Source organism: Andrena cerasifolii, chromosome 2 (genome assembly GCF_050908995.1).
Source record: "Andrena cerasifolii isolate SP2316 chromosome 2, iyAndCera1_principal, whole genome shotgun sequence".
NCBI classification, from domain to species: domain Eukaryota; kingdom Metazoa; phylum Arthropoda; class Insecta; order Hymenoptera; family Andrenidae; genus Andrena; species Andrena cerasifolii.
Window position 1 is genome coordinate 4,420,688 of NC_135119.1, and position 25,811 is coordinate 4,446,498.

The 25,811-nt window shown below is 32.1% G+C and overlaps 1 protein-coding gene and 2 non-coding genes across 4 annotated transcripts; all 3 read right to left on the bottom strand.

Moving 5' to 3' along the window:
• Positions 1-2,269: 2,269 nt before the first annotated feature.
• LOC143366534 (U1 spliceosomal RNA) lies at positions 2,270-2,431 on the bottom strand. The gene has a single exon (XR_013084755.1). It is a non-coding gene; the product is annotated as a U1 spliceosomal RNA (small nuclear RNA).
• A 1,771-nt stretch (positions 2,432-4,202) lies between these two features.
• Positions 4,203-4,364, bottom strand: LOC143366533 (U1 spliceosomal RNA). The gene has a single exon (XR_013084754.1). It is a non-coding gene; the product is annotated as a U1 spliceosomal RNA (small nuclear RNA).
• Positions 4,208-7,809, bottom strand: LOC143378604 (uncharacterized). 2 transcript variants are annotated; one of them, XM_076830441.1, is made up of 4 exons: positions 7,672-7,809; positions 5,759-6,070; positions 5,593-5,695; positions 4,208-5,354 (listed from the first exon to the last, which is right to left on the bottom strand). In XM_076830441.1, the coding sequence occupies exons 1-3, from the start codon at positions 7,700-7,702 to the stop codon at positions 5,664-5,666; spliced, it is 375 nt and encodes a 124-aa protein (XP_076686556.1). In that variant the 5' UTR covers positions 7,703-7,809; the 3' UTR covers positions 4,208-5,354; positions 5,593-5,663. The 2 variants fall into 2 exon arrangements, with proteins under 2 accessions (XP_076686556.1, XP_076686557.1); XM_076830442.1 differs by having other exon boundaries at positions 7,668-7,774.
• Positions 7,810-25,811: the final 18,002 nt, after the last annotated feature.

The window sequence follows — 25,811 nt, forward strand, 5'->3', positions numbered from 1 at the left end:
CCAGTCGTTTGCTAGTGCCACATAGCGGTGACTTTTAGAACTAATCTGTTCTACCATTCAGCTTCATTCAACGTTCAATGAAAGCATAACTTTCAATTGGTAATAAAAGTATCACACTCAAGAAATTTAACAGCTGTGTGGAATTCTCATTTAGAGAATAAGTATTTAAATGAAATTAATTTCTTTACTGAAATTTAGAATATGTTTAATGATAAGAGTAAAATTTAGATTTTGCATATATTTTGTGAGAACACAGTTTCACCATGGAGACACATGTATATATTATAACACTGCATTGTTGGATATCATTATGTATATCTGCATTACTAACTTGTATGCAATACTTGTTATTAACTGTATTAATAACGTAGTAACATATCCGATCAAGGCAGAATGCTTTGATTTAAATAACTATTCCAGACATCATATCCAAATTTCATGAATGAAGTAGTTAATTATAGAATGCCCAAAGTAATTATTTACTTTTGTTGTGAAGTATATGATACATGTGTGTATGATATTTGTAATTTGCTCACCTGAACTAAATTGTACTTCGTCTGCCATTAAAATTTTGGAGTTACTCATCAAATATCCCCTTAATATCATATATATGCAAAACAATTGTTTATCGTTTAAGTAATTATGCTTGTCCTTAAAGTAGTTAAACTATTAATAAATTTTAAATAAACAGAGATATTATTATGTCATTGAAACAGATTTAGAAGAAACAGCATTTGGTTAATAATTAGCTATGTACGTACAAAAACTGCATATATAAATTAAATTATATAATAAACATTAATATAAATGGAGAATTTATCATCATATAATTTTAATATAATCGCAAGCATTGTTAAAAGTTTATAATATTTTATATCCACATAATATACTAATAAAAATAAAGAAAATTCAAACTTTTTTTAAAGTTACAAAGCAGATTAACCAATTTGTGTTATTGTTCATTCACTAAACACAGAACATATAATAAGCTAAAGTTTAAATTTTAAATTTTCTATAGCTTCCTCCATACAATTGAGATCACTGGTATTGACACAAGTACGTGAATTAATATTCAGTGTTCGTTAGAACAGGGAATTATTATTTGGTGTACATATGTACGTGCTTAGGTATTTCATATATTCATAAACGGGATACAAAGGTAATATTTAATCGCTTTGTGTGCATTATAACATCGTAACTGTAGATTATTATACTGATTAGGATAGTGCATAAAGAACCCTATTTAAAACGTGAAATACAGTAAGGTATAGATTTTGGAGCACACAATCCTAAAAACAAACGCTTCTTCAACCTACTATACAAATAATATGGAAAATACAGGTAGCCTATAAACTCGTCTATTATCGTCGATAACTCAACAATAATTTCGACTCTACACTGTTGTTTTAAAAAAGGTTTTTCCGTATTTGAAGAATTTCTTTCATTTTTCTGTCTGGATAATGCATAATATTATACGTATACATATGTTAAGTTTCTTGATTGAGCACAATTGTAGGTTATCCTCAGAGTTGGGAATTGACTAAATAAAAAATGATTTAAGTAGCGGATGGACTAAAAACACGTTAACATTAGATTATTTGACGAATAAAGTTAATTTTTTTATTCGACAAAAGTTTCAACGTAAAATAAATTTTTAAACATTAGCTTTAACTAGAACTTTCTTTATTCGACGTCAATTAACTTTCAAGCACTCATTAGATCCGCTGAGGACTGTCATTGGGCGATACTTGACAGAGCGTATGACTGTCGAAAAACCTTTTACATAAATGTTTGCCACCGATTTTCTTTATTTGCAAGCTGAAAATTTACAAATTAAATCCATTTGAGAAGGTACTGAAGGTCTCATTTTCAAGATAAAAACCATAGCATTCGTCGATCCTTACTGACGAGGGTTTCATATCGATGTACCTATAACAATTACGACACCCTCTTCGATTTAAAATCATTCTTGTAAACTTAATATTGTCGTCATTTACAGAATCAGTCAATACGTCCTGCAAAGGGTGGATTCATCCTCATTCAGTCGTTAGAGAGTACAAAAGTTGTAACGCGATGTGTAAACTGAAGTAACGATTTTTTTAAAAAATTTAACAAATTGGTTATGTTAGTCACAAACATTTAAAAAGTTCAGTTAAAATTGAAATGATAAAAATTGCTGCTTAATTCGACCACAAGGCACATTTCTTTTTATAAAACCATATATAAAAAAAAATTCACAAATTATAAATTAATTTTGTAATTAAATTGTCCGGGATAGCGCGAACGCAGTCCCGACTACCAAAAATTGTACGTCCGAGATATCCACATTAGGGATATTCGCAGAGGTCAGCTCAACCGAAGTGCAATGGGAGAGCCTCACCCTGGAGGAACCGCCTTGATGATCACGGTAACCTCTACGCCAGGTAAGTATGCTTTCCTTCGCTTCTAGTCAACTCTTGTGTCCTACAACTCACATTTCTGACTGCGAGAATCTTCTTCATCGGCTACGCACCCTAACGGTAGCTGTCAGAACTGCTGCCCTTCTCTTGTAACATTCGCATGATGAAGAATTGAAGTCCTAATATGCTTACAATATACTGATATGAAATAATCATATTTATAGCAATAAATTATATTCATGTTTCTAGTAAACTGAATTTGAAAACTGTATTTACAGTTTTACTATTTAAATATTCTAAATTCAAATGTATTTAACAGAAACGTTTCATTTGCATATTCCAAAGTACTTACTCATATTATTATATTGTTATTTTTCCAGGTGTATAACAATAAATATATAACGCATTCAATGAGAAAATTAAGAGCCCAATAATAGAGTAAAACTTTCAATTACAGAAATATCTAACGATAAATAAGTACACCATGACAATTGACTCTGGAACTGCTAACTAAAGTATCGTAATTTATACTTCATTTGTTTTAATAACATTATAATGAGGTATGAGATTTCATTTATTTGAATTATGTAAATTGTATTTTAATATACATACATATTTTTATAACCAATTTGAGTCAAATGCTGTGTCATCAATGAGTAACTTTGTTTATTCAATATTTGAAATATATTTTCATGTGTTCCATGTTATTCTGGAGTGAAAATAAAATTTACAGTAGCGTAAAATTTACGAATATTTTCCTAATACGGTCATATAAGCTGTTATTCTTTCCCCATTGCAAAATGGCTATCCGTAATAAACTCATTATGTATTATTACGTATCGTCAAACCTAAACGATGTTGCACAAATTAGGAATGTGAGTAAACAGAGTACATACTTGTATTTATACACGTACATCATATTCCTTTATATTTTGCTCTTCTAAATGTATATCGTGTAAAATGTAAATTATACTTTGTTCATTACTCATTTTTTAGAACAATGATAAACACATTCATATCAACGCTAAAACGAGAAAATGCATAAATATGTATGTCACAAGTCACAAGTTAAACGATTATAATTAATGAGATCTCCTTATTTACATTTACCGCGTGTAAAAAGTCATAACTCAAATTGGCATCCACTTCAACAAATACGGACTTTTTTTTGCATACTGCGTCGGTCGGGTCTCATATTATCTGATCGCAGCTAATTATAAGCTTGAGTATCACGACTATCATGTCACCGGAAATTAGATATTTCCCTCCATACCACTTGCATCTACTTATATATATATTTCTAATAAACGAGACAATTGTAAATAGTTGGGAATGCATATACAAAAGACAGAAATTAAGTAAATCAATTTTATGTAGTAGGATATTATAATAGAAAACATTCTTATTCTAGAAATAATTTTTAGAAGTCTTTGTATGCAATAAAAGTAAAAATAGTGCAATAATATTAAAAATAAATTATTTTTCACAACAATGTGTTGAAGAAGCTTTTAGTTTAATTCAAATATTAATTCGTAAATTTGACTAAAGAAACAATTTTTGTCTCGACAATTTCCACGTGTTGGTTGCGTTGCGATTGAAAAAGTCATGTAAGATCAATGTAAGTACAAAAACGGTAATAAATAGAATTTTAATAAAGACGCGCCCGTAATTTATACTCAGCGCAATGAGAAAGCAGGATGGACAAACATTCTGATCAACTTTCTAGGTTGATCAATAAAGTTGATTTATTAGTAAAGGAATAAATATTCCTAGGAATATTAATTTATTTTTTTATTAAATTGTCCGGGATAGCGCGTACGCAGTCCCGACTAACAAAAATTATACGCCCGAGATATCCACATTAGGGATATTCGCAGAGGTCAGCTCAACCGGAGTGCAATGGGAGAGCCTCGCCCTGGAGGAACCGCCTTCTTGATCACGGTAACCTCTGCGCCAGGTAAGTATGCTTTCTCCTTCCCGTTCACGATATTTCTCATAGCCATCGAGTAGTTTTAGAAGCGAGAAAGGAAATCGGTGGGCACGCTGCATAGCGACGAGTCGCGGAACTAAATAGTCACCCTTCGAAGTACATACATAACATGAGAAGGGAAAGATACCATCCACTCTGGTAGACAGGAATTTGTGTTCTAAAATTCTTGTTATAATTACTGCAAATACATAAATAAATATATGTATTTAACTTATAAGAGTGTAATTCATTGCAACTACTTATCTACATTTCTGTTGCCATTAAAGAGACCAAACGTCTACATTACGCCTATTTTCTGGTGAAGTAGTTTATTTACGAAACTTCATGGTATTACATTTGTTTTTCGAATATTATTTAAATATGCAATAATTTAATTTTAATAAATCGTATTTTTCTTCTATTGTTTTGCGTGTGGAAGAATGATATAAATATAACTGAACATAATAAATAAAATAACTGAGTATCATAAAAGAAATAAATGAATATATAAAATATACATATAAATATTCTGTAAGGTGCATTCTCATAACTGATGTTTCATTATACCCTACTATTATATACATAGTAATATAATTGTTTCTTATTCTATGTATAAATTAAAAAAATATGTAAAAACAATTTGTAAGTTAAACGATTATATTTAATTTGAGCGAAAATGCATTAAAAACGAGGAAATAATTCTCTTCTTGTACTACAATTACGATGGTGATATTTCACTTTAAATAAAATCGTGGGGCAGGATATTTCATCGCTTTTTATAGCTCATTTCAACGCTTGATTCTGCATTAAATTGATTCATCTTTTCATCTGAATATAATTATTTAATAACCTACTTTATTTATATTCCGTGTACGTATGCCTTAATAAGTGTTCTATTATTTACTTTTGCTTACAATTGCTTAATAAATGTATGCACTTTGGCATTTCAGTTGAACTTTAAAAATGCCAGCGCTAGACATTTGTACCTTAAACAGAAAAAGTAGAACTATATACAAAGTATTATATAATACAAAATATCGTTCTGTTTTTAATTTCTGAAATATTCGTATACGTGGTATTTAGCTTTTGCACATTACGATACGGGTAACAATATGTTACACCCTTAAAAATTTTAATTTGGAACTTGTGTTTAACATTACCAATCTTGCAAATTTACATTTACATACATGTATTTACTGGATTGTAAAAAATCTAAATGCTAACCTTGTAATGCGCTTTCCTCCACTGGAACTGTAATATAACAACACAGTTGCGCAGTATCACAGAGGAATTTCTCAGCATCCGCCGTCTCGCAATTTGTAGTAATCTGTGATGCAATAAAATAAGTTGATTAAGTGATGTAAACGAGGGGTTTATTATTGTTACTTACTGTTCCTAAATGCGATCACGACATGTTTCTCCGTGTTACTTTCTTTAACAGTCGAAAGTCTTAATATCAAACAGCGATTGTAACACAACATATGACAGACGCTTGGAAATGTTCGATCATTGAAATCGCGATCTCGAGCGCAAATAGTGCGATTCCCATCACCATCCTTGTCCTCTTTGTACAACGCTGGAATCGTTGTATTTTTATTCTTTTCTTCTATATTGTTTTCCGCTTCATCATCGCAATAATCACAATTGCACATAGGCTCGTTTTTAGAGGGCGTATCAGAATACGCCATTGTAACGACAAGTACTACACATAGAACAGCATAGTGTAAACAACATTGTTATATTTTTGTATACCTTTATCATTATAGTAACGCTATTGTATAAACGTAACAGTAGGGACGTGAGTTGAACTTTGGTTTTTAAGGGAAGATTGGCAGGGGAGAATTGAAGGATCGGATGCAATAAGGGGACTAGCGCTCGAAAATGGGAAAAATTATTGTCCAAACGCTAAGAAAGATTGGAAAATTAAATGTTGTTAAACTGGATTTGAAAAAATGTAGTGTTGTAAAGCTCGCCACGACGCACATTTTTTCTATTTGCAGTTTGTTTATCCAATCAATAGCATCCGAGCTAAAAATTATAAACAAAAAATTTTTCATCGTCCAAAATCATTATTTCTTTCAACATAAATTGCGGTAACTTGAGTAAATATTAACGGATCGTTATGAAACTTAAAACATAACTTCAGAAAACTCTAGCGAAGCCGTAGAATGTATGCATAAAACCCTTATGCTGACAAATGTAATAATATTTAATTAAAAAGTAATACTGGACATAACCCATGCTTTTCATCGTTCGCCGTTAAAAAGTATCGAGGCAATTTTGAGGTACATATAACTTGCAGCGACAAAATTTTTCCTTAATATACACGGAAGATTTTCACCAATTTTCACACTGATTAATAAATAATTGTAGAAGATATGACGATATATATAAATCTCGCGCGCCACCAACAGTTCTGCCAAGCAGCGCATTATACGTGGCCGCTGACTTTAGTGACGCGCGAGATTTATATATATATATATATATATCGTCATATCTTTTGTCTATGTTTGTTAAATGAAAAAATGCGTCTTTTGACCCTTTTCGAAGAAATTCTGGATCATGCAAAAATTTTATACGGGATACAATAGTCTTATCTCCTCTTTTCTATATTTCTTCTTTAATAGCCACAATAAACTCATTAGGTACTTAATCCAGTAAACAATTTTTCTAAATTTTTAAATAAGAATTTAAGAGCACCTTCAGCAGTTAACAATATCGAATCTTCTGTACTGTGATTTTCTATTGGAATTCATATAGGTTCTAATGTTATTAATAAGATGTATCATAAATTGTAGATGTGTTTATACGTTCGTGATTAACTACTAATACATTCATTTACAAAAATAAATGAGATTTATAATATTTTTCCTAGATTTAAGTTTCTCGAGAAAAAAGAAATAAGCAATATTATAAAATTTTTCGAGAAATTCTCGAGAAAACATTCTCGAGAAGGAACACTATACATATGTATGTGGTGGACGGATGCTTTTGTGAGCAACTATACTTCCTGTAACCATTAAAGTTTTTTTTTTATATTACGTACAATGTAATAAAAAGTAATTATGTATTTCGATCTATAAAAATTTACGATAACCTTGATTGAAAAGCCAAGAAAAATTATTTTAGAATTTATGCCACTTTAGTTTATTGTTTACTCTGACTGAAAATAGTTTTCTTTATAATTTATTTTTTACATTGCACCATTGTAATTTATTAACATATACATTTTACTTATTTTATCTGCGTTTATATTTCTTATACAGTAAAGAGAATGGAGTGTTTATATTTGTTTGTACCTACAAATTATAATCGTTGGATACGATAATTTCATAGTTGGAAATTAAACGGGAAGAACAGAAACTAAAGAAACGAAAACACTAGGCAGATAATTGAAGGAACTCACAGACACTTCGAATACAAACTGAAGCTGTTCGTTGATTATACGTTGTAGTATTTCGGGTAATACAGGGCTGTGTCACAAAAGTGTGAAGGCCAATATATGTATCCTGCAATTTGTATTTAATTTTACGTATTTATAATCAGTCTTAACAAATTTAGAGTGAATTGTATGTAATACCCAGGTGACGTTGAATTGCTAAGTACATAATTATTGGTACGCATAAAAGTAATTAGTATACTAGTTAGAAATGTATATTAGGTTTGTATTGTGCAATACAATCGGGGAGCGTAAAATTGTACTTTATATACGTATGTGAAATGATAAAAAGAATATTAAATTTAACGAATCAGTGAAGGAGGTTATGTGAGAAAACCTAGATACAAGTACGTTACTGCTTTGTTGGATACCAGAAATATCGACACAGTGACCTTTGACTTGAGAGTAACAAAAAAATCAGCGTGCACGTATCAGTGATAGAGTAACATACATTTTAGTTATCTTTGGAACGCAATAGTAATTTACATAAATTCCCTTTAATGATATAAAATTGTATTCTTCATATTATATAATCGGAGTACTTGCGATTGAACACTAATCTTTCATCTCATAAGTAAAAATTTCACAACCAGAATGATTATCAATGAAATCTCAGATTCTGCAAAAATATCGTTAAAAGTATACATAGTAATAATAATTATCTCTTATCACAGCAGGTGGTACTATCAAATTTTCTCCAATGGCAGGTGATAAGCGGCATGTCGTTTACATAATTTATTTTAATAAGATTTTTTTATACAGACAAAAATAGATCTATTTTCATTTATTCTAATATCTACAACGATAGAATTGAACAGTACATTTAGAATTTTAAAGTACTTCCTTCCTACCATGTTTATCCGAAATTATATTTTTAAATTTGTATATAATATTTTTAATTCAAAACTAAAGTAATTAAGTTAGCAAAATTGAACCATTATTTGTTTAGAGCTTTTTCTGACTCACAAATGCACTTATCCAAGAAATTATTCCGCAACACGTTGTTCTATCCGATTTTTCACGACTATGTTCAATCGTATTTCACTTAAAATTACTTAGATATGTATATTTCTGTATCTTTTTTATTTTGAAGATACATATTGTCCACCGCCGCATCTTTCATGGTTTTATCGCTGTTATGATTATTATTTGTGGACGCACAGGGTGATACAGTCGTGAGTTCTTCTATTTTGACCTTAAAAAAGGGAAAATATAGGTGCAAGCTAAGCATTTATCTTGTTTGCCCGAAATAAAATGAAGAACGCGTGGTAGTACGATTTAAAATAATATTTCCTTAATTAGTGGACAATAAGTTGTAAGAAGCTATTATGTATTACAATTAGAATTCTTACGTAATGAAAATTAAGCAAAAGATTATTAATACTCTTTCTAGTAATATTATTCATATTAAAAAAATTATGTTGCTGTAAATGAAAAAAACGAACACTGTTGAATGTATTATGAAATCCAAATAATAAATTTCTATGTATTATAATAATAACCTATTACACAGTTTGACAAAATTTGACTTTTTTTCGGACTTGTAACATTCAATAGCCGTTTCTTATAGGTTTTCGTGCCCTGAAAACGAAAACGCAAACCGTTTGTCGCCATCACCCTCAGATTTGAGAAATTCGATTTTGAAAAAAACTGCAAATTTTTAACTTTGAGCACCTTTTGTGTCGAAACGGTAATAATTGCATTATGAACATTTAAATATGTTTAAACATCGATCAAAGGGAAAAGGAACCCGAAATGCACCCATTTTTGATGATATCTTTCAATTTATTTCCAAAACTAAGGGTCTAGGAGAAAATCTGACTGTTCCACGCGATTTAGCAGACATTTTTCCATCGGATAGCATCAACAGAAGTGGTAAGTCACGTTTTGTTTTCAACACAGAAGCGAAATAGTTTGGCAAAACGTGCGGCGACGACAGTGGTAGTCACGCGCGTTAAGCGATTGCGTGACGCTGAGCGGCAGTGGATCGCGCGCCGCCGTTGACAACCACTGTCGACGGCGCACGTTTTGCCAAACTATTTCGCTTCTGTATTGAAAACAAAACGTGATTTACCACTTCTGTTAATGCTTTCCGAAGGAAAAATGTCAGCTGCATCGCGTGGAATAGTCAGATTTTCTCCTAGACCCTTAGTTTTGGAAATAAATTGAAAGATATGTTCAAAAATGGATGCACAGAACAGTTTGACGCAACGAGCAACCGAATAAGTATTACCGTTTGGACACAAAAGATGTTTAAAGTTGAAAATTTGCAGTTTCTTTCAAAATCGAATTTCTCAAAAACTGAGGGTGATGGCGACAAACGGTTTTTGCGGATTCGTTTTCAGGGCACGAAAACCTGTAAGAAACGGCTATGAAATGTTACAAGTTATTGAATAAATTGGTGAATAATACGTAATTTACAACAAATTTTACTGGAATAATACAAAATTGCAAGTAGCGAAACTTTTAGAATACTCAGTTACTTTTAAAGAACTCCGTATTTTATAATAAATTAAAATCATTCCACGGTGATCGTTGAATCTGTTTAGTAATACGTATTCCTAACACATAACTTCGAGAAATATTGATAAACCTCAAAGTCGTTTCGACTCGTACCTTACCGCTCGAATCTTTGAAGTTTATTGGCATAACAATGGGCTTTTCGCGGCATCTGACAATTGCATAATGTTGTGACTTATGAACTAATTTACATCTTAATCCAAGCGCCCATTGTCCCACGCTATTGTTACTCAAGAGCTCGCTGTGTTTAGGGTAGCAAAACTTCGAAGCGCTGCAAAAGGAGAACGAAAGCAAAGCAACGATTAAAAACATTTATGCGAAATTTTAACTATTTTCCAAAAGGTTGAAAAATTGCAGAAATCTCTTCCCTTTTTTTTCTGTTGATATCCAGCGAAAACATTAAACACTTTCCCTTAAATGTTAAATGTGAGATATACCGTATTGCTGATCGAACAAAATTCGTATTTCCTTGAATTAAAACACCCCTAGTTTCTAGCTGATAATTTGTAATGGAATTCATTTTTATATCAATCCAATAGGAGATGCAGTTCCGACGTTTAAAAAGTATGCGGCCACTGTTAATTAATTTCGTCATATTTAATCTCCCCTGTCCCAGGATATGGAACATTCAATTGTACACCAATCTCTAAACGAATAGTAAACGAGGATACCATCGAGAGAACGAATATTCCAATTTTCAGATGACACAGCTCGTCTTTTTCCTTCTTATTCGTTCTTTCTCATCTGGCACTTGACTCTATTAAGCCGCTTCCAGACCCTACTGTTCTGTTCTGTCTTATATTTTCATTTTCAGTAAATTCATTACAGAGCTCCCGATATCGATCGGAATGGCCCCGAATGCAATTGATATCAGGTACCTTCAAGTTATATCCTTTTAATTACGCTGCATTTCACTGTGTACACTTGTTATCTTCGACTGCAACGTCTGATGATTATCACACTGTAAAGTGTTCCCATTTCATTTCGAATAGGAACATGGTTCTTAAGATAATTTTAACAGAAAATATGAAATCATTCGTGTAGTCAGCGCTGCGAGTATCTATTTCTCTGTATTTTTACTAATTTAATAATTAAAAGCAAAGGGTTTCATCTGCAAGGTTTATAAATTCATAGTATAGGTTTACACACTCCAATAAAGAAAAACGGTTTAATACATGTATGTAAAAGCGATTGGCAAAGAGGTGTAAAATAATTTAAAGTTTATTATTCATTGCGTGTGCATTAGGGTGGCTATTATTTACTCTTGGTAAAAAGTTTTTTCAAGATTTTCCGAAGAAAGGGAAATATCGAAATATGAGACTCGATATCTTCGACATTTTTGCGCATTTCGGTCCCAAATTTTCAGGAAACATTCATGACATATCAAACACTGAAAATAAGAATTTTTTTTATCTTCTTCGAATATTTCGGCATATGCCCCCCCCCTTAAATGTTTAAAAACTAATCCTCGAAAATAAAAATTCCAATTTCCTTGTTCGCCTTCATAAATAAGAAGAGTTCTAGAAGCATTTCAACTTTCAAAATTTCAGGAAAAAAAGTTTTTTTTTAGATTTTCGGACTTTTTTCGAAAACTGTTTGTCGCACGAGAAAAAGTAATAGAACATAAAATATGTTCCTCGTCCGGATCTACAACTTTTGTTTGACATATTTTTTTATTTAATCAATAACTTGGAGGATATGATATAAAATTGACTTCGCGAGCTGTTAAATAATGATTTAAATGTTTAAGGGCCCAGGGGTACCCTTTCCCATTATCCGATCGAGTTCAAACTTTACACGGATTTTTTTTTAATTATTTGGAACTATTCTGGAGGGTGCGCCGAAGAAAATTCAAAAGTTGAAAATAAGAGCCACCCTAGTGTGCATATTGTGGTGAAAAGTATAGTATACGCCACAGCATTTCATGCTTTGAATGATTTTACAAGCCTGATGTTTTTATCGACAACAGTGAACGTGACAAAGAAGGAACTTGTCGAGGTTTGCATTCAGATAGGTGGTAAGCTATCGAAGACCTTCTGTGGGCAATGAAAAATTTTTCATTTTCTATTTATTTTCGTGAAGTAAATTTTATTTATTTCTTTAAATTATCTTTTCGCTGGAATGTTATTCATTTGGGACAGTAGATTCCTAATACCCTCTCCTTTATTTTAATTTTGTATTTTTTATTATGTATTTTTGAACTCCCTCTAAACAAATTTGTCGAGAGTTCTGTTGCAAAACAATTTCCAGAAACAGTGCCTCAAACATAAGAAGATTGCACGCAATATTTCCATCCAGTGTTAGTGTTTTGAATAAGGGTTTGTTAAACTACATCCTAAATAGTTACTTTAAAAAAAAAGTAGCCAGTTTAAATGATTGAAAATTAATTATTTACTTCTAGCTACTTTGTTTTTACTTTTTACTCCTGAAATGATGTTTTAAAGTATTACATTTTTTGTGGCAGCTGTAACTTGTTCAACAGCTACTTGAACTTCAATTACCCCATAAGTTTTCGCTTGGGGAAGCTGATTCGATTTTAATTAATCTGTAAAACTATTTTGTTGTTTCCTCGTGACGATTGGTATGAACGCGGCTTTATGCGCAACAGAAACGAAACGTGATTTCAAAAGGGTATTGAAGTGATGGATAGTGAGAGGGGTGGTGTTGGTAGAAAAGGGTACTGGAGGGTGAAGAGGCCATGGAAAATTGTCAATCAGTACGAACCATCTAGACTTGATTACAACTCCAGCATCGGACTTGGAGTTTGTCTCGTTGCTTTAGAAATGGACGGCTGAATTTTTATGCTCAGACGTGAGGTTCAGTTACTATCACACATATATTTGCGGTTTCATCGTTTAGCGTTTTTAAAAGTATCTCTTATCCTTTTATCCTACCAGATATTGAACATTAATTTAAAATTTAAACCTTTACTGCATACGCAGGGTGTACCAGTATTGATGATACAACCGAGGAGGGGGTGATTCTACCCACATAAAAAAATCCATCGAAAATATAGAATAAATTTGTCGCATTTGACGCTTTATTTTAGGCTGTATGTCTTATTTCCATTTATAAACCCACTCTAAGCAAACCGAGATAGATAATAGCACACCATATCAGGGGCGGATTTGGGATTTTCGGGGGTGGCGTAGGGGGGAACCCAAGATTTTCTTGAGGTGGGGCGGCGTAAGTCTGAGAAATAAACCAGGGACCTTCCCGATAATATTTTCCTGCTAAATGAAAAAGTGTTTTTTATTTGGTATCAATTTATAATATTTTCTCTCATATTGCTAAGTTAAAATAAGTATTTTGCAAATTAAAATAAGTATTTTTCCCTTGAGGGAGAGGCGCCCCCTCCCCTCTCTAAATCCGCCACTGCACCATATTGATAAGGAAACAACGTAGAAACAACATGGAAGAATATTTGAAGTCGATTTTCCCGAAAACAATGCCTCTATTGAAAAAAAATTATTTTATATATTCGACTCATTTTTTCATGTGGTATTGGGGCACCCAGTATGTACAATATTTTATCTTGTGCTACAAAATGTATGACTATAATTAATCCCATAACGATTTATAGCTCAATGGAATTATTATATAATTATCCTTTTTATATTTTTAGTATTAAAAATTGTTATATTGGTTTGCTGTATGGTACATTGCAACTATTTCAAATAGTGAAATGCATGGTTGTATTGCCACAATTTTCTATTAATTTTCATTTTAATAATAAAAGGATTATTCTATGAAACTTGTGTTATTACTGCGAAAGTTAACAACGTTTGTGCAGCAGTTTGTGGTTTACCTTACAAGTATAAAATTAATAAGGTAGAGATTTTGCTATAATTATATAAGTCCTGTAATAGGATTGTTAAAATATAGTATACTCTGTCTTAAATAAAAAAAAATACAGGACGTTCTTTTAATATTGTATTATTTGCCAGAATAAAACAAAATGTTTTATTTATTTTATTAATATTATATTCGAGCATTCATGTTAGATACTACTGTATCTTGCATTCACATTCCGATGTAAATAAGGTGAACAAGGAAGCAGAATAAAACAAAAATGTTGCATTAAATAAAGAGAAATTAATAAGTGCATAATAATTGTAAGAAAATGATAAAAAATCTACTCGTGTCATGTTATTCTTTTATCTTTACGATGTTTCGCAATAGGCGGTTCTCATTGGACCGAAAATATTAATTTTCATTTGAAATAAGTTACGAAATATGCCCATCATTAATGACACTAATTTTCTTATATTTTAAACAAAATTTTTTGTGTTCAAATTTAAAACAGAAACAGCAACATTTGCGAGTAAAAGTAACAACCTTTTACACATTGCTAATATTTAAGTTTTGTCCAATATTTTCTAGTGTCATGCAGAAAATAGTGATATACGAGTTAAAGTCATCGTTGGCATCATATATGTATGCGCATGCACACAGACGCGCGCGCACATGCGACCAAACAATTCTAACTTTTGGTTTCACGTCCAATCGTCTATGACTTTCAATTGCCCTTTGGTTTGCTATTTTCCTATCTCTGTCCGTCTAGATATGAAACAATTCCACAACGGCAGTAGGTTCAGAAGCAGTTGAATAGAGTGAACGATAAAAAATAGGATCAGCATCACAGTCTGTTCTGTGAATATACGTACTTATTAATCAGGGGTCGAAAAAGTTCTGGAACACTTATTTTTAAAAAAAATTCTGTTCGAACTTATATGGTTCGTTTAAGAAAACATTTGTTCCTGTGGAATTTTTATTGAAAGAAATTATACCCTTAGGAACTTCTTTAGAAAGAGTTCTCATGGAACAGATATTTTAGAACTTATATAATAAAAGTTCCATGGAAACAGTTATATTAAAACATTTATTAAAAAAAGGTTGCATATGATAAAAGAAATTACTAAATTTATTAGGTATCTACTAGTTTTATTTAACAATATAATATAAGCGTTATGTTTATTGAATGAAAATTATGAAAATCATAACATAAGTAATTGATAGCTTCATAAGAAGTATTGAACAGAAAAGAGAACTTGTCAAGAATAATACTTAAATAACATTTTTTTATACAAATTCTATAATATCTACGCAGAAATTATCTACGTACGTAAATATTACAAATAAATAACATATTCAGAATATTAATTTAACTGTAATAATTATTTATTATTGTTGCTGTACTATTCATTGAATAATACTCAGTATTTGTTACAACAATTGAGAACTTTTTTAATTTTGATGAATAAAATATCTGTTCCTGTTGTAGAGAAATTTTTATTTTTATATTTTATAAGTTCCATTCCAACTAGAACTTTTATTTTCAAGAACTTTTACTTTATCAGTTCTCATGGGAACTTATAATGTAAGAACACTTTTAAAAAGTTCCACGGTACATGTTTTAAATAGAACCTATTAAAAAGTTCCAGAACTAGATCCCTGATTTATTTAATACATATTTCGTGCACTTCTTTGTTTTTTAATTTTTTTACTCGATTCCAAGTTGGTAATGGTAAAATTTCATAATTTCATTTTTAACAAATTAAACACTTTGGACATGACAAATTTAAAAAATCGCAAATCTCTAACTATTTCAAGTAAATGATTTTTTTTGCATTTCTCGATGGTTAATGAATAATAGTTTCTGGTTAATGCTTTCGTATTATATAAATGTATTTTTATCCCTATTTGATACCAATATGATAACGAAATATGTCAATAAACATTTGTTAAATATAACATTTCATGACCATTACACATAAAGAATGTATTACAGTAAAACATTTCATAGTTTACCTTCAAACGTAAAGTTTATAGCGATTAAATTTACCATAAAATTTTGATATAGCGCTACCTTTTGCATGCAAAGTTTATTTGAATAAGCGTTGAAAGCAGCGTTTTCTGAGGAAAATTTCACGAAACATCATTAATGCATGAAACGTAGAGCACCAGCAGGTTTATCCTTTGCCAATTTCAAAAAAGAGAAATTCGTGTTTGCATGCAACAACCGCAGATGTTCCAATTTCCTGGACGATTAAGAACTTACAGTGTAAGTCACTTACGCAGTTGAAATTTGAAATCTGGGTACACATGTATGCTGTCGTTACATTTTCTGTGAAAAATCCAATGAAAAGGGCTACCTCTAACAGTGGAAGAAAAGTAATACTATGTATTCTTGACATTAATAAAAACAAAGAGGAAAATATATTAAAAGTAAAGTTGAAGTCATCAACGAATGATATTATTCATGGAATATATTGAATGCAGCATTAAATATATAAATGTAGGAAAGCAGGGGCGGATTTGAAGATTTGACGCCCCTAGGCTATCAAGCGTCTGCTGCCCCTTCCGCAAAATATCATGAAATATTTTAATTAAAACCAGTCAATACAATTTCAAAAGTAATTCAATATCGCAACTCACATCTGAGTCATTGCTAATTCGCTACATGAAAAAAACAGTGAATTGTTTTTAAAGTTGTTTCAAGCTTTCGTGTTTGAACTTTTTCTAATTTATTTAGCTCAAAATTTGCCACTGTTCAAATTGTACGCTTCTCAAAAATTTTCTTTCTCCAAGATTTGCCGCTCTCCAAAATTGGATGCCCTGCGAAATTTGTCGTTCCCCCCAAATTTTCCACCCCTGTAGGAAAGTTCTAAATATGTTTTAAAGATTACAATTCGTTAAATGTTAATTTGGATGAGTGAGAGTTAGCGTGCACGATAGTCTGTTCCGTTTGATAACCGTGCGACGTAAGATAATAAAATAATAAAAAAAAGAGGAGTTGTTAGAGTAACGAAGTGCTGTGAAGACATGAAGACGTGATTACTTTCTAATTCTTATTAAGCATTTGTAATAAGGCTGGGACTATTGGAATAATTTAATATTTGAATATTTTACAAGTATTCGAATGCTGCGAATAAACTTCGAATATTTGAGTATTCGACTGTTATTATTCGAATACTATTCGAATACATCAGTATGCTGTGGAGTGGGTCAAAATTAGCTTACAAGATTTCACCCTGATAAATGATCCTAAAGAACTTCATTTATAATTCACACCATACTATTCGAATACATCAATATTCGAATACTTAGATATTCGAATAGCATTCGAATACTTGGATATTTGAATAGTATTCGAATACTTAGATATTCGAATGGTATTCGAATACTTGGATATTTGAACAATATTCGAATACTTGGATATTCGAATAGTATTCGAATACTTGGATATTCGAATAGTATTTGAATAGTATTTGAATACTTGGATATTCGAATAGTATTTGAATACTTGGATATTCGAATAGTATTGTAATACTTGGATATTCGAATAGTATTGTAATACTTGGATATTCGAATTATTTTCGCCAAATAATTGAGCAACTGAAGCATTCGAATATTCGAATACCGAAAAATTCAACAAATAATCCCAACCCTGCTTCCGACGCGATTTTTATTTAATACTAGGTCGGTAATTTATTAAACATTAAAATACCGTACTTAAATTTTCATACGTGTTTCCTTTTGGAGATTAGATGGAGTTATTACTTATCTATTAAATAATATTTTCAAAAGCTGAATTTTTCGATGCAAAATTCACTTCAACAATTTGAACTAACCACGCGCCAAAACGTGATAGTTTCTGTAGTAGAGTCCAAAACGTGCTATTCTTCGTGGCGAAACAGGATAATGTGCTAAGCAGTTTTCGCCGCAAAGTACGAAATGTGCTATTCTTCGTGGCTAAGCAGTCAAATATGTTAGCTTTCGTGGCAGAACACCAAACGTGCTAATATTCGTCAGAAACGTTGGACTGTGCTTCTTCACGTGGCAAACTGAAACGTACTGTTCTTCGTAAGAAAAATGAAACGTGCTACTTTTCGTAACGCACGCCGATGTAATATTAACGTAGCAATTAATTGAATGTTTCAGATAATATATTTTAACCATCTGTAAAGCAGCTGGGTTAAATACATTAGACTGTTTCTAGATCTCTACGAAGCGCGTAGGGTTTTCTAACTTTAGTTAACCCTCGGACTACAGACGCTCGCAGTGACGCGGCGAACGGTTATCGGGTCATTTGGACCCACCGTAAAAGTTTCTTATACGCATACGTTTTTAAAGTTTTCGTACAAATCTTTCCACGATAGTATTTTTGCGAAAAATATAAAATTGTATAATTTTCCAGAAACTCAGCAGAAACACTTCTTATTTCTTAGCTATTGCAGTCAACACTGTTGCAGGTATCCTTCCGTAACGTACTCTATCCCCGCTACGACTGAGTCGATACGTTATTGTTTAACTTTCGGCGACCGTAGCAACAGTCGGGTCACGATGACCCGGTAATCGTTGAGCGAGGGTTAAAAGGAAGAAATACGGTGATTTAAGTTGAAATAATTTTAGAACAATTTTGATCATGAATTCGAAATATTTAATTAAGTAATTGACTTGGTTAAAACAGCGTGTGGTGTACCCCACATTTATGGTACTTTCAAAATCTTCTTTGAGCCGTTACATCACGGAAGTTAGGGATCCTACGTATTACCGAAGTCAGATGTGAAATAAAGAATAGAATGCAATCAGGAGAATCATTGAATAAAAGCATGTGCGCCTGTTCTAGACACGTGACTGCGTACGTTCATCCCCATTTGTCACCTATTCACCTCCGATCCATTCTCGTGTCAATAATAACGGTTAGTCGATGCAAGCGTGTCCTATGTACTACAGAACAGTTATTGGATGCATGTGTCTCCGTACACGTACATGTACACGTACGTGTACAATATTACCGCCCCTGTCATGCGTGTTCGCATGATTATAGTGGAGTAAGAGTTCATACGAGAGGAGATACAGAATGAATCAACGACACGCGCGCGTAGATACAACCACCCTCCATTCATCATTAAGGGCCACCCCCCGTTTAGTTTCGTTTGAAGAAAGTGAAAGTAGGCTCGCTCTCCAACGAGTGTGTACGAGACCTTAAAAAGAACTTAGGGGTTGCTCGCAGTCAGGAGGTAGAAAAAGAACGATCCTTTGCGAATTTATTTCAGAAAGTACACGCATATTTTTATGCAAAGATTTTTTAATTCAGGTGAAGGACACTTTAACAGGTTATTATATTATGTTTTGGTATAAATGTATTTGGTATTTGCAAAATTACAACTGATTTCCTGGAAGCTGTTTTTTTTTAAACACGTTTCGCGGTGACCAACGACTCGGTTATCTGAAATAAAAAAAGAAGATTTAGTTAGCACCTGCAATAGTTTATCCAGTCTTTAATCGTTCCGTTTTATAAAATATTAATCTGGGATCTAATGGCGGATGTTAATGCGAAATGATCGATTTCACTGTCCAAGAAAATTAAACTTTTTTCTGTTCTGTAACATTCGATAGCCGTGTCTTATAGATTTTTGTGCGCTGAAAACGAATCGAAACTTTGTTGCTGGCGAACATGATTTTGGCTGTCGTAATCATCTGAAACAAAAAACGCAAAATCTTTCTTAATCTATATGAGTGTGGTTATCGTATGAACTGGAATGAATTAAAAATGTTGAAACACACAAAAATGGTGAATTTCAACTGAAAACTTACAAAATTTGAAAACTTAAAAAATTACTTCATTCTAGTTCACACGATAACCACAGTTATATAGATTAAGTAAAATTGTATGTGTTTTGTTTCAAATCAAACTTTTTTTACACCCCTCTTACTGCTAACATTGTAACTTTGAACAAAATTATTATTATTGCATACAAAAATTTAAACATTTTTTTCAAATCTCGATTAACCCTCCGTATCCTGTACCTGAGTCAATTTTGACCCACCGCTTGAGATCGCTAACGCACACAGTGACGGATCATAAACATGTCAGTTGCGACCAAGCCATTTAGCTGTTGGGGGTGTCATAAAAACATAAACAGGACTTTTCCGGTGAATACGTTGGAGCAACAATGGGAAGTTCGAGACAATACTATATTTTCCTTGGGGAAAACAAAATGGGCATACGACCTCTGCAGTCATACAGTTCTCCACCACGAGACCTTATACCGAGGAGTGGGGAGTGAGCATACTATGGTCGAGCTCGAGGGCGCATCGACTGCCCTAGGGCAGACTTAATGTGCACCCCTGATTTAGAAGCATTTCAAAAACATATGTGCACGATCAGTGGAAGTAATTCGGGAAAAAATTCAAGATAAAGAATTTATCCAACTGTATTTATAGATGTATAATGTACTAAATAGAAAATTATAACTGCTTCTTTGCAAATAAATATATAAATCTCGAAACGATGCAATCCATATAAATTAAATAAGTACGTACCGAAAAATAGGTAATTCTTTGTGAATTTTTTGTATAAAAACGGAGCGACAAATTAATTCGCGGTGTGGCAGGCTGTTCTATTGCAACTTGAGCTATTGTTCTGAATTTTTGTGTGAGAGTGAAAAAAAAAACATAACAGATACAGAGTCCTGACTGAGAGCTCTGAAAAAAATCGGGTGGTCCTGGCGTTGATGGGAAATACTGTAAAGGTTATCTGAAACACAAAAAGGAAAAGAGATTCTTAATCTATATGAATGTGGCTATCTGTGGTAGTAGATTTATTGCGGTATCTGTTACCGTTCCTTTTTTATTTAAAGTTTTCCCGATTTTTGGGCAAAATCTTTTTCCGTTCGATTCATCTTTTTCAGAAGGCTGCTATTTTAACATTCATGTACTTTCCTAAATGAAACCCCCTTAATGCTTCCATTCACTTCAATTACTTTTGTGAAGTTGTATTAATTCTTTGAATCCTTCATTCAGTGATAAGTATATGCTATGTGGGGGTATAACCAAATTTTTGATCCCGTTGACTTTATTTAATGTTAGTGAACCAACTCAATTTTTATTGATGAAATTTGCTTTTAACTTGCTTCAGAGATGTTGCTGTTTTATATCAATTTCCTTGGCATTTTTTTTAATGAAATTCTATAATCCTTTTCGTTCGGTTTCCGATAAGTATGAGAACAAGATTTGACAGGCACCATAAGATATTTCTGAAACCATCAAAGCTGAAGATACCCTATATAGTCATTTATGAAAGAAGCATTTAAAAAAAAAGTAATTTCTTTAGACAAAATTATTAAAGATGTATGAATGAACGAATGAAGCTAGATGTAAAATGTTTTAACGAGGCAGACTTACAACTCCCTTTTACGGGGAAACAGAACAAATTAACACCGCAAAATGCTGCATCATTTAATGAAATATTTCCGCAATTATATTTGTTTGCACATGATGCACTAACAATATGCAATTATATACTTATTGTACATAGGACTATATTAGTTTTCATCTAGAAATCGAAATTACATTGTACATTAATGTATATGGTACTTCTTTTAAAATGTGGGAAATAAAATTTCAAATATAAACACAAAAGTTTCGTAAAAATACGAAAATATCTATGTACATTAGGGCGGAGCGATAATATATAGGCGAAAATTTTGGAAAATATTCACGTCTGCAGGTTCCTTTTTCTCCTAAAAATGATCGTATAATCATATAATCATGTAATCATGTAATCATGTAATCATGTAATCACATAATCACGTAATCACGTAATCACGTAATCACGTAATCACATAATCACATAATCACATAATCATATAATCATATAATCAACCTGAACCTGAAGACATGAATATTTTTCCAAAATTGTTTTTACATTTCTGTTTGGTTAATCAAAAGACAACTATCCCGCACCCAGGCCAAGTGAAAATTTAAATTTAAAATTTCACCTATATATTATGATTATGTAATCATTTTTAGGAGGAAAAGGAACCTGAAAACATGAATATTTTTCCAAAAATTTGTTACAGTTGTGTTTGGTTAATCAAAAGGAAACTGTCCCGCACCCAGGCCAACTGAAAATTCGAAGTTAAATTTTCCGCATATTAAAGATGAATGTGGCTATATGAAGTGTGGCATAATTTATTATGCATTTTAAAAGAGGCTTTCTTGTATACCTACAATGTATAAAAAAAATTAAAAATGTAAAATCAACATTTTTTGTATGAAGCATGTTAATGATAATGCCAATTACTTATATCGATATTTATAAGTCTTTTAATATCATGCTTTGTCTTCTTTCTTACATTGGGTACGTGCCTTTTATTTTTTTAGTCTCAAAGCACGTGAATGACCCTCAAACCTTTTAAAATTATTAATCAATTACTAGAGCTGAAAAATCTCCAAAGTTAAATTCCACGACCAAACTAACAAGGAGTTTCACACAAGAGATATTCATTCCGCAGTTTCAATTTATTTCAATACGAGAAACCAGCCTCCCTTCCAGTACTACAAATTACATCACACCCTTGTACGAATCGAACAGTTACACGCAGAAAATTTAACTGGTCTCGACGTTAATGGTGCTGCCTCGTTGGCAAAGAAAAGAAAGGCGAAGAAATTTAATTAACCGCTCGCCCAAAGGAGAAGGTAATTTTGTCGCACTTTCAAGGAATCGCAAAGGAAGTCTGTGAGGGGTGCAGTAGCATTGGACATTTTACCAGACATGCAAGATCCTACGAATGAGTGGCGGAGTTCTGCCTTTCCTTAAAATCTATAGTTAAAGCGGTACGAAGGAAACGCTGCAACATTTAATAGATTGGGATTTTAATTTACCGAAGTACTTTCTATAATCATCACTCTTCATAAGAAATTCAAGCCTCTATTAATTGAATCGATATCTAGGTACACCATGATATTTCATTAATATTCCATGGTACCTACATAATCCATAGATTTCTAGATCAATGGGTACTTTGACTAATGGAGGATATTTTTAAAACTACATAAATGTTCGAACAAATTATTAACGAACAAGGATTTAACGTCGGTTTTCAAATTTTAAAGCTGATATGACAGTGGCCTTCAAGTCAAATACATAGAAGATTAGAGGAAATTATAAGCACTGAAAATTTTAAACTCTTTAATGTTTACCTGTATTGCAAATTGCTTTTAATACTTGCCTTAAACAACCTAAGTATGCTAAGGTAACACCAGTGCGTGTTGATTGTGGAACATATTTTTTTAAAGCTTGTGATGTTAATACACATTGTATCAAAGAACAAGGCTCAGCTTCAATTTATTTCTTTGTAATTAATTGGAAAAGATATGCTTCATTTTCGACAAAAACGACTGCCTACTTAGTACCCTTAATGAGGAAGAGTAACAGATATTTAGTTGTGTTTTACTGTTAGAACATACTGAAAATTTCCTAACAATTATGAAGGTATTTGAAAATAAAGCACCACTTTAGATAAATTGTACTGCATATATATGTTACAGCTTTTACAGTTTTGAACCTATTGAAATGCACAACAACATTGATAGTCCAAATGTACTTATTAAATTAAAGGCATGTGTACAAAACTGTGCATTTTTAAACAGGAAAACTTTTTCATTTTACATAATTACGTATCAAATTTTATATAGGGTAAACGATACAGTAGTTGACCACCTAAGAGCTTCAGTTTAGGTAAACGCTATGGAATAAGTAACATGAATTTTATAAATGAAATTTTATTATACCAGGCGAAAAAAAAGGTATCGAAAATGATTATAACACCAAAGAAATGTTGAAACAAATCAGTAGTTTCGATGTTATGCTATTATAAAGAAACATAACTCAAAAGTAAGTATAGTTATTGACCGGTCGGGGCATAGTTGTTGACCGATCTAGGTGCAGTTGTTGACCGCTTACTGAATATTAAAGAAAATGGCATATTTTTTTACTGTAAAATCATTTTTATTAAACCCATCTGTCACCATATCAAAATCAAAGACATATTGGCTTGGGGCAGGGTGAGTTCCATGTTGCATGTCTCATTGGCTTCTCATTCGTTTTTATTTTTTATTCTTAGATTTCTCTCTTAGACTTCTTCTTCTTCTTCTCTTTGCATCTCTTAGCCTCTTTCTTTTTCTTCTTTTGCTTTTCTTTTCTTTTCTTTCGTCAAACGCCTTTGGCCTCCGAATTATCCTACCAACCCCCGGACCACTGAAAAATCAGAAGTCATCGGAGGTGCATACCCGAAACCATATAAAAGCAGGGCGCACTGTCCCGTGCCTCCAAAGATCGAAATCAATTTTCATCGCGGTCTTTCAGCAGGAAAATTAGAACTGTCTTTTCTGATCAAAGTGCATCATTGATGCGGAAGCGCGCATGTTCATTACACTATGGCGGCAGAAATTTGAAGTGGTCAACTACTGTACGCTGGTCAATAACTGTATCGTTAACCAGTGGCGCACTCAGGATTTAATCTTGGAGGGAGCCGAGTTGAACGGATCAAAATATGTCTAATGCAAATTCAATAAAATTCATCAGGTTAATAATAACCTGTAGCGCACCCAGAGGGGGGCAAGGGCCCCTGGCACCTCCGAAGATGGGATTTTGTAAAAAGAAAAGAAAACTGGATTTCATTTTTTAAATAAATTTTTATAAAAAAAAATAATTTTTTATAAAACATTTAATTATTTATAAAAAATTTAAAATAAATTTTGTATAAAAATTTTAAAATTAATTTTTTATAAAAATTTGAAAATTAATTTTTTATAAAAATTTGAAAATTAATTTTTTATAAAAATTTATTTAAAAAATGAAATCCAGTTTTCTTTTCTTTTTACAAAATCCCGTCTTCGGAGGTGCCAGGGGCCCTTGCCCCCTTCTGGGTGCGCCACTGCGTAGAACATAAAATAAAATGACAGTTTAAGAAAAAATTATTTATACGTATCTTTTTAGTTGAAATCACAAACTACGCGTTCATTACTCGAATATAAACTGACTCATTTTTTTCAGTGGGTATTTTAAATGGCAAGCAATTAAAATACCACTGCATACGATCATGTATCAGAAAAAAAAATAAAGTTCTAAAAATATAGTTGAAATTAGAATGTCTTTTATGCACGAAATTTATATAATTGCAAGGCATATTTGGCATTCAGCATACACACAGCTTACACTTTGACAACTGTAATTATTTTCGTACGTAATAATTTAAAAATGCAAATAATGCACGTTTATAGGAAACGTGTATTAACCGTAATTAGGTACGTATGTGCAAGTAATCCATGTAATAATTAAGATATTCAAATGTTAATTTTTATACAAACCTTGCGCCTACTATAAAAGAACGTAGATTACTCACAGCAATGCTAAAGGTTTATAAAACTTGTAACCTTGCAAATTGATGATTATAATTGTAATTATAAAGTTACAATTTAAAAGAACGATGTTAATTTTGTTTGGCAAAAAGCGTGGTGGTGTTCGTGATGCAATGCACATATTTACTGGATCATTTAGTCCATCGTTCAATTTGATGCGCTATTAATCAAAAATTCGCCATGGTTCTTGGTCGTACGCTTTCATTAATCTCTGATACACGCAAGAAGCACATCGTATTATAGTGGCGCCCCGATAACGTCGTAGAAAAAA

Coding starts and splice junctions, on each gene's coding strand:
- LOC143378604 (XM_076830441.1), bottom strand. CDS start 7,702: ATGAAATTATCGTATCCAACGATTATAATTT. Junction 6,071..7,671: donor GTATCCAACGATTATAATTT/GTAGGTACAAAC, acceptor TTCTATGTGTAG/TACTTGTCGTTACAATGGCG. Junction 5,696..5,758: donor CGTGATCGCATTTAGGAACA/GTAAGTAACAAT, acceptor ATTGCATCACAG/ATTACTACAAATTGCGAGAC.